The 13,531-nt window shown below is 51.2% G+C and overlaps 1 protein-coding gene across 1 annotated transcript; it reads right to left on the bottom strand.

The window, feature by feature from the left end:
• Nucleotides 1–579: 579 nt before the first annotated feature.
• On the bottom strand, nucleotides 580–12,843 carry Farsa (phenylalanyl-tRNA synthetase subunit alpha). The gene is made up of 13 exons (XM_045139175.1): nucleotides 12,697–12,843; nucleotides 10,576–10,713; nucleotides 10,392–10,490; nucleotides 10,178–10,296; nucleotides 7,080–7,172; nucleotides 6,836–6,964; nucleotides 6,632–6,747; nucleotides 3,780–3,864; nucleotides 3,211–3,310; nucleotides 2,950–3,118; nucleotides 2,782–2,859; nucleotides 2,544–2,658; nucleotides 580–961 (listed from the first exon to the last, which is right to left on the bottom strand). Exons 1-13 carry the CDS (start codon nucleotides 12,841–12,843, stop codon nucleotides 823–825), a joined length of 1,527 nt encoding a protein of 508 aa, XP_044995110.1. The 3' UTR covers nucleotides 580–822.
• Nucleotides 12,844–13,531: the final 688 nt, after the last annotated feature.

Raw genomic sequence — 13,531 nt, 5'->3', positions numbered from 1 at the left:
TTGGACTATGGAGATGCTTGAACTATAAGATAAAAACTATGGGGATTTTTAAAATTGGACTGAATGCATTGTATTTCACATCATGTATAGTTATCAGTTTATGGGAGCCAGGGGTAGAATGTGGTGATTTGACTCAGGTGTACCCCATAAAGTTTGGGAATTAACGCCTCCTGGAGGGAGTTTATCGTTGGGGGCGGGCTTACGGGTGTTACAGCCAGTTTCCCCTTGCCAGTGTCTGGCACACTCTCCTGTTGCTATTATTCACCTGATGTTGGCCAGGGGGTGATGTCCACCCTCTGCTCATGCCATTGTTGACCCTGCCATAATGGAGCTTCCCCCTTGAGCCTGAAAGCCAAGATAAACCTCCTTTTTCCCACAAGTTACTCTTGGTCAGGTGATTTTTGCCAGCAATGCAAACCTGACTGCAACACAGACCCCAAGGGTCAGAGACCCTGACACTCTATCACTCAGGAATCCACCATCCATCCAGCTTTTTCCCTATCAAGTACTACACTAACCTGGGGGGGGGGGGCGAGAGAGGGGTGCACACAGAACCCCTGAGGAAAGGCACCAGGTGGGGACAAGTAACCTCTTTTATTAGACGGCAGCTGGTACAGGGTCCCCCTGGCCCACACTCATAGGCCTACAGACCACCAAAGGCCAGCAGAAGGAATCAGCCCTTGCCCTCCTGCCCCTGGAACCCTGGCCCTGTGACGGGCCCGGCAGAGGGGAGGGCTTGCCTCACGGAGGCCTTATAAATACCAAGGGTCCCTGACGGGAGATGCAGAAGGGCAGGTGGGTGCTCCCAAGGGGCGGCCTGTGTCACGCAGCCACCTGCGTCTGTGTGGACCTTGGCTCGCTATCCAGGCGGCAAAGGGGGCTGTCATATACCATCTGCAGGTTCACCTTGTGACCCACCAGCTCCCGGATGTTGTTAATGCCGTATTTGATCATTGTTGGCCTAGGAGAAAAGACAGTTGGAATGGTACGTCAAGTCAGTGATGAACTCATAAATTCTATAAAGGCTTCCATCTCCCTGACAGTCATAACCAAAGTCTTTGCCCTGATGAGACCCTGTGCCCTCTGCCTGGTTACCCCCATGCCCTTCGTACTACTGGCTGTGCCCTCTGCCTGGCATTCCCTTCACCAGGTAGCTTTGTTCCTCCACGTTCAGTCTGCTCCGAAGTCACCCCTTCTTCAAAGCTGTCCCTCACTCCCCAGCCCCACCTTGTCGACGCCACAGCACTTCCTGGACTGCATTTACATTTCTTTTCTTTAAAAAATATTGTTTTGGGGCTGGAGAGATGGCTTAGCAGTGAAGGTGCTTGCCTGCAGAGCCAAAGGACCTCGGTTAGATTCCCCAGGACGCATGTAAGCCAGATAGTGGCACATGCATCTGGAGTTCATTTGCAGTGGCTGGAGGTCCTGGAGTGCCCATTCTCTCTCTCTCTCTCTCTCTCTCTGCCTCTTTCCCTCTCTTAAATAAATAAACAAAAATAAAATATCTTTAAAAATATTGTTTTGGGGCTGGAGAGATGGCTTAGCGGTTAAGCGCTTGCCTGTGAAGCCTAAGAACCTTGGTTCGAGGCTCGATTCCCCAGGACCCACGTTAGCCAGATGCACAAGGGGCACATGCATCTGGAGTTCGTTTGCAGCGGCTGGAGGCCTTGGCGTGCCCATTCCCTCTCTCTGCCTCTTTCTCTCTGTCTGTCGCTCTCAAATAAATAAATAAAAATGAACAAAAAAAAATTTTTTTTAAATATTGATTTTACGCTAGGCGTGGTGGTGTACACCTTTAATCCCAGGCCTGAGGAGACAGAGATAGGATGATCGCTGTGAGTTTGAGGCCACTCTGAGACTACATAGTGAATTCCAGGTCAGCCTGAGCTAGAATGAGACCCTACCTCAAAAAAGCAAAATAAATAATTTTTAAAATTTTTATTTTATTTTTAGAGGGAGAGGGAGTGCACACGAGAGCTGTCTGGCCAGGGCCTCGGCCACCGCGATCGAATTCCAGATGCTTGCTCCACCAAGTACACGTGCAACCTTGCGCGCTTCTGTCACTTTGTGTCTGGCTTATCTGGGACCTGGAGAGAGTTTGAACATGGGTTCTTAGGCTGCGCAGGCAAGAGCATTTACCACTAATCCATCTCTCCAGCCCTTATTTATTTATTTGAGAGACAGAGAGGGAGGAGAGAGAATGGGCACACCAGGGCCTCCAGTACTACAAACGAACTCGACACATGAGCTACTATGTACATCTGTCTGGCTTACGTGAGTACTGGGGAATTGAACCTAGATCCTTAGGCTTTCCATGCAAGCACCTTAACCACTACGTCACCTCTCCAACTCATAAAATGGTCACGCCAGGTATCTCCCTCCCTCCCCTAGGATTCAGGCTACATGGTGGCAGTGATGTGTGGCAATGGCCAAGCACCAACTGGGTTTTCATATAAAAAGGTTGTCACAGTGAGGGAGACTGGATGGATGTAATTGCATGAATGAGGCAGCCAGGCACCCCAAATCCCAGCCTGGGCACTCACCGCTCCAGGGAGAGGCCCCAGGCGATGACTGAGACATTCTCGGGGAGCCCCATGGGCAGAAGCATCTCGGGGCGGAAGATTCCGGAGTTGCCGACTTCCACCCACTTCTTCAGACCTGCAGGACAAGAGGGGTGGCCAAGTGCAAAGTGTGGGTAGATGCCGCCCCACAAACTGGGGAGACAGGGCAAGTGTGGGACACCGATGACCCCCTTCTTTACCCACTTCCGCACCCCCTGACCTTGGTGGTAGCTGAACACCTCCATGCTGGGCTCCGTGTAGGGGTTGTAGGCCGGCTTGAAGCGCAACTGGGTGATGCCTGCATAGCGTGATGGAGGGAAGCTGGTGACCGAGGTGTGCTTCCCAGGACTGCCCACGGCCACCCGGTCTGGCCTGGCCCCCTTCTCACCCAGCTTGGTGAAGAACTCCTTCAGCACACCCATGAGGTGGCCTAGTGTGAGCCCATGGTCAGCGACGACACCCTCGATCTGATGGAACTCCGCCAGATGGGTGGCATCCAGAGTCTCATTCCGGAACACCCGGTCAATGGAGAAGTATTTGGCTGGTGTGAAGGGCTTCTGTGGGGGGTGGAGGGTGTGAAGGTCATGGGTCAGAGTCAGTAGGACACCATCAATCACCCACCCTCTTGCTCAGGCCTAGCCAGCCGCACCTTCTGGGCCAGGCGATAGAGGGCACGGGCGCTGGCCGCTGTGGTGTGTGTGCGTAGCAGGTTTTTCCGTGCTTCATCCAGCTTCCAGTTGTACTTGTACCTTTAAGAGACAGGGCAGCGACTGGAGAGATGGCTTAGCATTTCAGGCACTTGCCTGCAAAGCCAAAGGGACCCAGGTTCAATTCCCCAGGACCCACAAAACCTAGGTGCACAAGAGGGTGCATGCGTCTGGAGTTCATTTGAAGTGGCTGGAGGCCCTGGGGTGCCCATTCTCTCTCTCAAATAAATAAAGTAAAAATATTTTAAAAAAATGAAGCCGGGTGTGGTGGTGCACGCCTTTAATCGCAGCACTCGGAAGGCAGAGGTAGAAGGACCGCTGAGAGTTCGAGGCCACCCTGAGACTACATAGTGAATTCCAGGTCAGCCTGGACCAGAGTAAGACCCTACCTTGAAAAACCAAAATAAATAAATAAATAAATAGAGAGAGAGGGAGAGACAGACAGACAGACAAGGCAGGAAATCCACACAGTGGTCTTTATTCCCCAGCCTCGGCCCGGCCCTTGCCTTACCCCTGTGAGCCGTAGCCACCCTGGGAGTGGGTCCGCTTCACACGCTGAACGTAGTCCATAGGGAGCTGCAGGGCCTCAGCGGGGTCTGTGCGAGAGAAGTCATCCAATCAGTGAGCATGTGGTCCTCAGATGGTCACTGAGCGGAGGGCAGGTGGCAGTGAGGGGGGAGGCTGGCACCCCTGAGTCAGTCATCCTTTTACGCCCCTGCTCCCTACAGACCCTCCATGGCTCCCAGCTCACTGGGTGAAAGCGCAAATATGCCCGGAGGCTGTGCTCTGGGCCCTCCTGTCCTGCACTCGTTCCACTTCTTTTATTTATTTATTTATTTATTTATTTGAGAGTGACAGACACAGAGAGAAAGACAGATAGAGGGAGAGAGAGAGAATGGGCGCGCCAGGGCTTCCAGCCTCTGCAAATGAACTCCAGATGCGTGCGCCCCCTTGTGCATCTGGCTAACATGGGACCTGGGGAACCGAGCCTTGAACCAGGGTCCTTAGGCTTCACAGGCAAGCGCTTAACCGCTAAGCCATCTCTCCAGCCCTCGTTCCACTTCTTTTAAAAAAAAAAAAAAAATTATTTTTTTAAATTAAACTGCTGTTCTGCTTCCAGTTTGGAGAGTAAGTAGTACTTGCATAGATATACAGACTAGCCAAAGTTGTTTTCAAACAAAGATGCCAAGTTTGTATACTGTCTTATCTTTTCCTGACGTGCAATATCTAGATTAAATGAATTGCCTTAAAGTAATTAATAAAAATATTGCTTTCAGGACTACTAAAATGTTCTACCTATACTTCTAACTGACAGGTACTTAAAAGATAAAATATATATATTTTTTGTGTTCCAGAGATACCAAAGATAAACTGTATGTATTTTCTGTGTTCCAGATATAGCTTACACTGTCACCTGACAACTAAACTTAAATACTAATCAAAATGTTTTTAAAAGAATATTTTATTTGGCCTGGAGGAATGGCTTAGTGGTTAAGGCATTTGCCTGCAAAGCCAAAGGACCCAGGTTCAATTCCCCAGGACCCATGTTAGCCAGATGCACAAGGGGATGCATGCATCTGAAGTTCATTTGCAGTGGCCAGAAGCCCTGGCCCACCCATTCTCACTCTCTCTCCCCATCTTTCTCTGTCAAATAAATATTTTATTTTATTTTAATTAATTTATTTATTATATTGTTTTGTTTTTTTGAAGTAGGGTTTCACTCTTGTCCAGGTTGACCTGGAATTCACCAGGTAGTCTCAGAGTGGCCTCAAACTCATGGTAATCCTCCTACCTCTGCCTTCCAAGTACTGGGATTAAAGGCATGCACTACCACACCCAGCTATTCTTATTTATTTATTTAATTTATTTGAAAAACAAAAATGATGGGTGTGCCAGGGCCTCCAGCTCCTGCAAATGAACTCCAGATGCCGTTTGCCTGCAAAACCAAAGGATCCCAGTTCAACTCTCCAGGACCCACGTAAGCCAAATGCACAAGGGGTCTCATGCGTCTGGAGTTCATTTGCAGGAGCTGGAGGTCCCGGTGCACCCATTCTCTCTCTTTCTCTCTCTCTCTGTCTTTTTTTCTCTCTCAAATAAATAAATAAAATATAAATCCAGGCATGGTGGCCCACACCTTTAATCCCAGCACCTTGGAGGCAGAGGTAGAAGGATCTCTGTGAGTTTGAGGCCACAATGAGACTACATAATTAATTCCTGGTCAGCTTGGGCTCAAGTGAGACCCTTCCTCGAGAAACCAAAAACAAGCTGGCCATGGTGCCGTATGCTTTTAATCTCGACATTGGGGAGGCAGTGGTAGGAGGATCACTGTGAGTTGAAGGCTAGCCTGAGATTAGCAAGGGTAGAACTGCTTACAATGCAACCATTCAGAAAGAAATTGGCCTCAATATCCATGACTTTGCACTGCCTAGCACTACCTTCACAAGACGAGGAGGAAAAGATGATGACAACAAAATAAAAGAGAGGTGGGCTGGAGAGATGGCTTAGTGGTTAAGCGCTTGCCTGTAAAGCTTAAAAATGCTGGTTTGAGGCTCAAATCCTCTGGACCCATATAAGCCAGATACACAAGGAGGCACATGCATCTGGAGTTCACTTGCAATGGCTGGAGGCCCTGGTGCACCCATTCTCTCTCTCTCTCAAATAAATGAATAAATAAAATATACCTAAAAAATAAAAAGAGGCAGATAGAGAGAGAAAGAGAGAGAGAGAGAGAGAGAGAGAATGGGTGCGCCAGGGCTTCCAGCCACTGTAAATAAACTCTAGAGGCATGCACCACCTTGTGCATCTGGCTTACATGGGTCCTGGAGAATCGAACCGGGATCCTTTGACTTTGCAGGCAAATGCCTTAACTGCTAAGCCATCTCTCTAGCACTCTATCTGCCTCTTTCTCTGCCTGTTGCTCTCAAATAAAAAATAAATAGGGCTGGAGAGATGGCTTAGCGGTTAAGCGCTTGCCTGTGAAGCCTAAGGATACCAGTTCGAGGCTCAATTCCCCAGGACTCATGTTAGCCAGATGCACAAGGGGGCGCATGTGTCTGGAGTTCATTTGCAGTGGCTGGAAGCCCTGGTGCACCCATTCTTTCCCTCTCTGCCTCTTTCTCTCTCTCTCTGTCTGTTGCTCTCAAATAAATAAATAAAATAAACAACAAAAAATATAAATAAATAAATAAAATTTAAAAAATAAATAAAAATGAGAGACTGAGGGCAATGGGATTGATCACAGAGATGGATGGAGCAGCTCCCAGGGCCTTGTCGGCTCAGCTGAGGACAGATGTCACTGTCTAAAATGGGATATCCCCTACCTAGATCTGCTCTCGTCTCAGGCCAGCCCCGAGGGCCACCTACCCTGGAGGAAGAAGGTGTCATGCTGGTCACGTGCGGGGTGTTGCTGGGGCTGGAAGAGCGCGTCGAAGTTCCAGAAGGAACTCTCAATAAAGTTGTCGGTGGGCATCTCGGTGAACCTGTGGGAGACAAGGCTGCCTGCCCACCTGCCTGTGCCTGGGGCCAGCGCCCGCCCCTTAGGGATCCCACCCCACCCAGGGTGCTCACCCCATCTCCAGGAAGATCTGCCGGAACTGGGAGCGGACCTTGAGCAAGGGGTGCAGGTGGCCACTGTCGGGGAGCACACCATGGGCAGAGAAATTGTAGGGCTTGAAGGGCCTGTCCCGCCAGGAGCCACTGTGGAAGGAGCAGGGGTGTTGTGGAAGGAGCAGCAAGCGGTGTGAAGGCCTGGCCAGGGTTCTCTCACCCTTCCCCCACAGCCCAGCCCTCCAGCCCCCGAGGCCTGCATCACCTGGAGATCATCTCAGGGCTCAGTTCTGCCTCCTGCTTGGACACTGTGGTGCTGAAAGCCCTGCCCTTGCTCACCCAGTAGGTTTTCAGGACCCTGCAGGCAGAGGAAGAGGTCTTGTCATCACTCATGGTTTCCCTTCATCGCCCAGCAAATGCTAATCCCAGGGCTGGAGGGATGGCTCAGCAGTTAAGGCACTCTCCTGCAAAGCCTAAGCTCCTAGGTTCAACTCCCCAGTACCCATGTTAGCCAGATGCACAGGGTGGTGCACGCGTCTGGAGATTGTTTTCAGAGGCTGGAGGCCCTGGCACGCCCAGTCTCTCTCATCTCCCTTTCTCTCTCATAAATAAACAAATAAAATATTTAAAAAAATTTAGTGGGGCATGATGGGGCACGCCCTTAATCCCAGTACATGGAAGGCAGATGTAGGAGGATCACCATGAGTTTGAGGCCACCTTGAGACTTCATAGTGAATTCCCGGTCAGCCTGGGCTACAGCAGAACCCTATCTCAAGAAACCAAAAATAAAAATAACAAAAATACTAATCCCATGGGCTGGAGACGTAGCTTAATAGTTAAGTGCTTGCCTGTGAAGCCTAAGGGCCCGGCTCAAGGCTCAATTCTCCAGGACCCAAGTAACCGAGATGCACAAGGTGGCACATACATCTGGAGTTCGTTCACAGTGGCTGGAGGCTCTGGTGCACCCATTCTCTATCTATCTGCCTCTGTGTCTGTCTCAAATAAATAAATAAATATAACATAAACAAATAAAAATACACAAAGCACTCCTTCCTATCCTTAAAAGAAAAAAAGTACTAATCCCAGGCAGGCACGGTGGCTGCCAACATTCGGGACGCAGAGGCAGGAGGATCGCCGTGAGTTCAAGGCCACCCTGAGACTACATAGTGAATTCCAGGTCAGCCTGAGCTACCAAAGCACTCTGCCTTTTACTTTTTTGTTTTTTGAGCTAAGGTATCACTCTAGCCAAGGCTGACCTGGAATTCACTATGCAGTCTCAGGGTGGCCTGGCTGCCTTCCTTTTCTTTTTATTTATTTGAGAGCAACAGAGAGACAAAGAGGCAGATAGAGAGAATGGGTGCACCAGGGCCTCTAACTCCACATGCATGTGCCCCCTTGTGCATCTGGCTAACGTGTGTCCTGGGGATTCGAGCCTCGAACCGGAGTCTTCAGGATTCACAGGCAAGTGCTTAACTGCTAAGCCATCTCTCCCACCGTTTTCTTTTATTTTTGGGTAGCTCCTGTCTCAGCCTCCTGAAGGTTGAGAGGTCTCACACGATCTACAGCACCCAGCTCTTACTTGGGTTTTCACGTGTGAAGCCTGGGATGCCCTCTTGGACGTGGCATAACCCACTCCACACCATGGCTGACATAACTTCCCGATTTGCTTTGCTCGTTTTGTTGTGTGGTGCTGGGTTGTTTTGAACCCAGGGCCTTGAGCATGCTGTGCAAATGTTCTACCACCAAATGACCTCCAGCTCTTCGTGTGTGCACACCCATTTCTATGAGCGCAGGTACACGTGTGTGGAGGCTAGAGGACAAGTTTTTTTTTTTGGTTTTTCGAGGCAGGGTCTCACTGTAGCTCAAGCTGACCTGGAATTCACTGTTGTCTCAGGGTGACCTCAAACTCACGGCGATCCTCCTATCTCTGCCTCCCCAGTGCTGGGATTAAAGATGTGCGCCACCATGCCTGGTGAGGACAAGTTGTTTTGTTTTGTTTTGGTTTATCGAGTTAGAGTCTCACTCTGGCCCAGGCTGACCTGGAATTCACTATGTAGTCTCAGGCTGGCCTTGAACTCACGGCGATCCTCCTACCTCTGCCTCCCCAGTGCTGGGATTAAAGGCGTGCGCCACCACTCCCGGTGAGGACAAGTGTTTTTTTATGCCAGTCCGTTCCTTCTACCTCATTTGAGGCAGGGTCGTTTATCCACTATTCTGTTTTCCAGGCTAGCAGGTTTGCAAGTCTCTTGGAAATTCTCCTGTGTCCACCTCCCATCTCACAATAGGCATGCTGGGATGATGGAAGCCAGCCACGGCATCCAGCTTTTCACTCGTCACCACACCTGGCTGACTCTTTAGTTATTTATTATTATTATCATTTAATTTGAGAGAGAGGCAGATAGAGAAAGAGAGAGAATGGATGTGCCAGGGCATCCAAACGCTGCAAATGAACTCCAGACATACGCACCACCTTGTGCATGTGGCTTACATGGGTCCTGAGGAATTGAAGCTGGGTTCTTTGGCTTTGCAGGCAAGTGCCTTAATAGCTAAGCCATCTCTTCAGCACTGTCAACTCTCTCTCTCTCTCTCTCTCTTTTTTTTTTTTTATTTAAGTTTTTCAAGGTAGGGTCTTACTCTACCCCAGGTTGACCTGGAATTCACTATGTAGTCTCAGTGTGACCTCGAACTCATGGCGATCCTCCTACCTGTGCCTCCCTGGGATCTGGTACCACCATGCCCGGCTTCCTGCCAACTCTCTTTAAAAAAAATGATGCATGCACTACTTCGTCCATCTGGCTATACGTGGGTACAAGGCTATGGAATCTAGGCTGCCAAACTTTGCAAGCAAGTACTTTTAGCACACTGTACCATCTCTCCAGCCCTTAACTCTTTTTTTTTTTTTTGAGGTAGGGTCTCATCTAGCCCAGGCTGAGCTGGAATTCTCTGTGTAGTTTCAGGCTGGTCTCAAACTCACGGTGATCCTCCTACCTCTGCCTCTCAAGTGCTGGGATTAAAGGCAAGCGTCACCCTGCCCAACTTCTAACATTTTTTTTTCTTAATATATTTATTTATTTGAGAGAGACAAAAAGAGAGAGAGAGAATGGGTGTGCCAGGGCTCCAGCCACTGCAAAGAACTCCAGATGCATGCTCCCCCTTATGCATCTGGCTTACGTGGGTCCCGAAGAGTGGAACCGGGATCCTTTGGCTTTGCAGGCAAACGTCTTAACTGCTAAGCCGTCTATCACTCATACTTGACAGCCACGTGTAAGACGGGCTGGGAGAAGCACACAGCCCACTGCCTGCTCATCCGGGCGCTGCCAGTGCAGCTGAAGATCATTTGAACCTGGGTGGTGAGCCACTTACACTTCAGTCAGCAGTTTCCTCTTCTTGAGTTCACTCCTTTCCTTCTCAGCCAGTTTCTCAGCCTGCCCTGTCTGGACTAGCTGCAGCCGCCGCTGCACCTCGTCCTCCACCTTGTCCACCTGCCACACAATGGGGGGGGGCGGGGAGGGGATGAGGGCCGGGGCCCACCCGCCTGCCTAGATGCCCACCGCCCTGCGAGCCCACAGGCACTCACCACTCGGAACACGCGGGGTCCGTCGGCTGCACCCTTGTCCACGCGGATCCACTTGTTGGACATGGCCTTGCTGAAGCCCACCTTGCCACTGGGCAGTCGCTGGGGGAGCGAGGGCACCGTGAGCACTGCACCAGGGATGCCTCCACTCTGCCACCACCCCCCAGGCCCTGCCCTGGGGTCCTACCATAAGCTCACTTTGCAGCAGGCCCTCGGTGGGGATGCTGCGGAACACACGGGCCTCATGGCTGCCCTGCCGAGCCATCTCCTCACCCTCAGCGGTCAGCTCCCAGCGCGTGGTGGAGCGGAGCTCGGCCTCGATGACCTGCAGGGAAAAGGGGGACCCAGCGCAGGGGCTCAGGACCACCCACGCCTGACGGCAGCCCAGGCCTGAGATTCAAAGTGTGGCCTCAGGGCCGGAGAGGTGGCTTAGCGCTTAAGTTACCTGCCCACAAAGCCTAAGGACCCATGTTTGACTATCCAGATCCCACACAAGCCGGACACACACACTGTGAGGCAAGCGCGAGGTCGCACATGCCCACTAGGTGGCAGAAGTGTTTGGAGTTCCATTGCAGTGGCTAAGGACGGCCAATTCCTTCTCTCCCTCTAAACAAACAAACAAACACCAAAAGCCAGGCGTGGTAGTATGAAAACTACACATACCCAGTTGGTTGCCCAGCACCCCTTGTGATAAGGACCTACAAGGCAAGCCACCAGTGGTAAGTAACTACACAAGCCTGTGTAACCCCGGCTTCCCCAGAGGCAGAGCCAAGAAGATGGAAAGTCTGAGGCCAGCCTGGGGTACAGGGTGAGGTCAAAGCCAATCTGGGAATCTGTCTCGAAAAATAAAAAGAGGGGGCTGAAGAGATGGCTTAGCAGTTAAGGCACTTGCCTACAAAGCCTAAGGACCCAGGTTTGATTCCCCAGGACCCATATATGCATAAAGTGGCATATGTGTCTGGAGTTTGTTTGCAGTGGCTGGAAGCCCAGGTGTGCCCATTCTCTCTCTCTCTGTCTTTCTCTTTCTCTCTCAAATATATGCGTGTATATGTGTTTGTGTGTGTTTTTCAAGGTAGGGTCTCCCTGTAGTCCAGGCTGACTTGGAATTCACTATGTGGTCTCAGGTTGGCCGTGAACTTACAGCAATCTTCCTACCTCTGCCTCCCAAGTGCTGGGATTAAAGGCGTGAGCCACTATGCCCAGCAATAAGTATATTTTTTAAAGAAGTAAAAAAGAGGGATGGGGATAGATCTCAGTGGCCCAGCATTTGCCTAACATGAGGGAAGCCCTAGGTTCAAACTCTATTATTGGGTACAAACCTGGGGGATCCCACAAGGCCTTGCAATTCTTCCATGGTGGTCTCTCTGGTCTGTTGTCCCCAACTACCAATGCCCTCCCATTACATGCCATGCCTTTACTGCACAGGACAAGTACCTCTACCCACCCAGCACTCAGCTCCACTGAAGTCTCTCCCCGCTCCCTAACTGTGGGTCAGTTGTCACTGGTTTCTGTGCCCCTACATCAATCTGGCGAGTTGGATCTCCCCATTAGATTGCAACCTCCTGCACAGCAGCAAACACATTGCATTCCCTTCACACACCATGATTATGCCTCAAGGGACATTCAACACTTGAGGAACAGCCGTGTGTCCCACAGCTCACTCATGCGTCTCCTTGCCTGTGCATCCCATGGTGCACTCCCCACTCCCCACCAGGGGTAGGGTCTCACTCTAGCCCAGGCTAACCTGTAATTCACTGTGCAGTCTCAGGGTGGCCCCGAACTCTTAGCGATCCCCCTATCTCTGCCTCCCGAGTGCTGGGACAAAAGGCGTGCGAGACCACGCCCGGATCGCACTCTTTTTAATTTTTTAAAAATATTTATTTATTTGAGAGAGAGAAGAGAGGAAGAGACAGACAAAAAAGAGAATCGGTACGTCAGGGCCTCCAGCCACTGCAAAGGAACTCCACAGATGCATGCTCCACCTTGTGCATCTGGCTTATGTGGGGCTTTTAAAATATTTATCTATATATTTATTTATGTGTGAGAGAGGAAGAGGCAGATACATAGAGAGAATGGGTGCGCCTGGGCCTCCAGCCGCTGCAAACGAACTCCAGATGCATGCGTCACCTTGTGCATCTGGCTTACGTGGGTGCTGGGAAATCGAACCTGGGTCTTTAGGCTTCGCGAGCAAGGGTCTCAACCGCTAAGCCGTCTCTCCAGAGCCCCCGCGGTGCACCCTGAACCAGACCCGAGGGTGTATGCAGGTGCAGAAGCAAGGAGGCTCTCTGCCATCTGGAGCCTGGCTCACCTCGCCCAGAGCCTGCAGGCTCTTCACCGCGCCCACCACCGCCTGGTGCTCCACGCCCAGCTGTGTGGCCAGCTCCGCGCTGTCCAGGCCGCCATCGGCTGCCTCGAGCCGCCGCAGCAGCAGCTCGGCCACGGGACCGTCCGCCATGGCAGCTCCCAATGCGCTCTGCGTACGGAGGCCGGGCGGGGACCGGGGACCCGGAACCGGAAGTGCGTCAGCCGCCATCTTTGGTGTGGCATACCGTCGGGCTGTGGGGGTGAGGACCAAGCGTGGCCATCTTGAGCGTGGCAGTTAAACTCAAAGCGCCTTCACCGCTGGCCCATCTTTCCAGCCCCACCCTTTTAAAAAAAGAATATATTGTTTATTTATTTATTTGCAAGAGAGAAGGGAAAAAGGGCAGATGACGGTGAAGGCACTTGCCTGCAAAGTTTAATGACCCAGGTTCGATTCCCCAGTACCCATGTAAAGCCATATGCACAAAGTGGTGCATGCATCTGGAGTTCTTCTCCAGAGGCTGAAGGCCTTAACATGTACATATTACTTCCTCCCTCCTTCCTTCCCTTCCCCCTCTCACTCCTTGCAAATGTATAACAAAAATAGTTACGAGAGAGAGAGAGAGAGAGAGAGAGAGAGAGAGAAAGAGAGGGGGGCTGGAGAGATGGCTTAGCAGTTAAGCGCTTGCCTGTGAAGCCTGAGGACCCCGGTTCGAGGCTCGATTCCCCAGGACCCACGTTAGCCAGATGCACAAGGGGGCACACACGTCTGGAGTTCGTTTGCAGTGGCTGGAAGCCCTGCTGGCGTGCCCATTCTCTGCCTATCTGCCTCTTTCTCTGTC

Source organism: Jaculus jaculus, chromosome 21 (genome assembly GCF_020740685.1).
Source record: "Jaculus jaculus isolate mJacJac1 chromosome 21, mJacJac1.mat.Y.cur, whole genome shotgun sequence".
NCBI lineage: Eukaryota > Metazoa > Chordata > Mammalia > Rodentia > Dipodidae > Jaculus > Jaculus jaculus.
The sequence above is the reverse complement of the archived record's forward strand: the minus strand, read 5'-3'. Positions and strand labels throughout refer to the sequence as shown.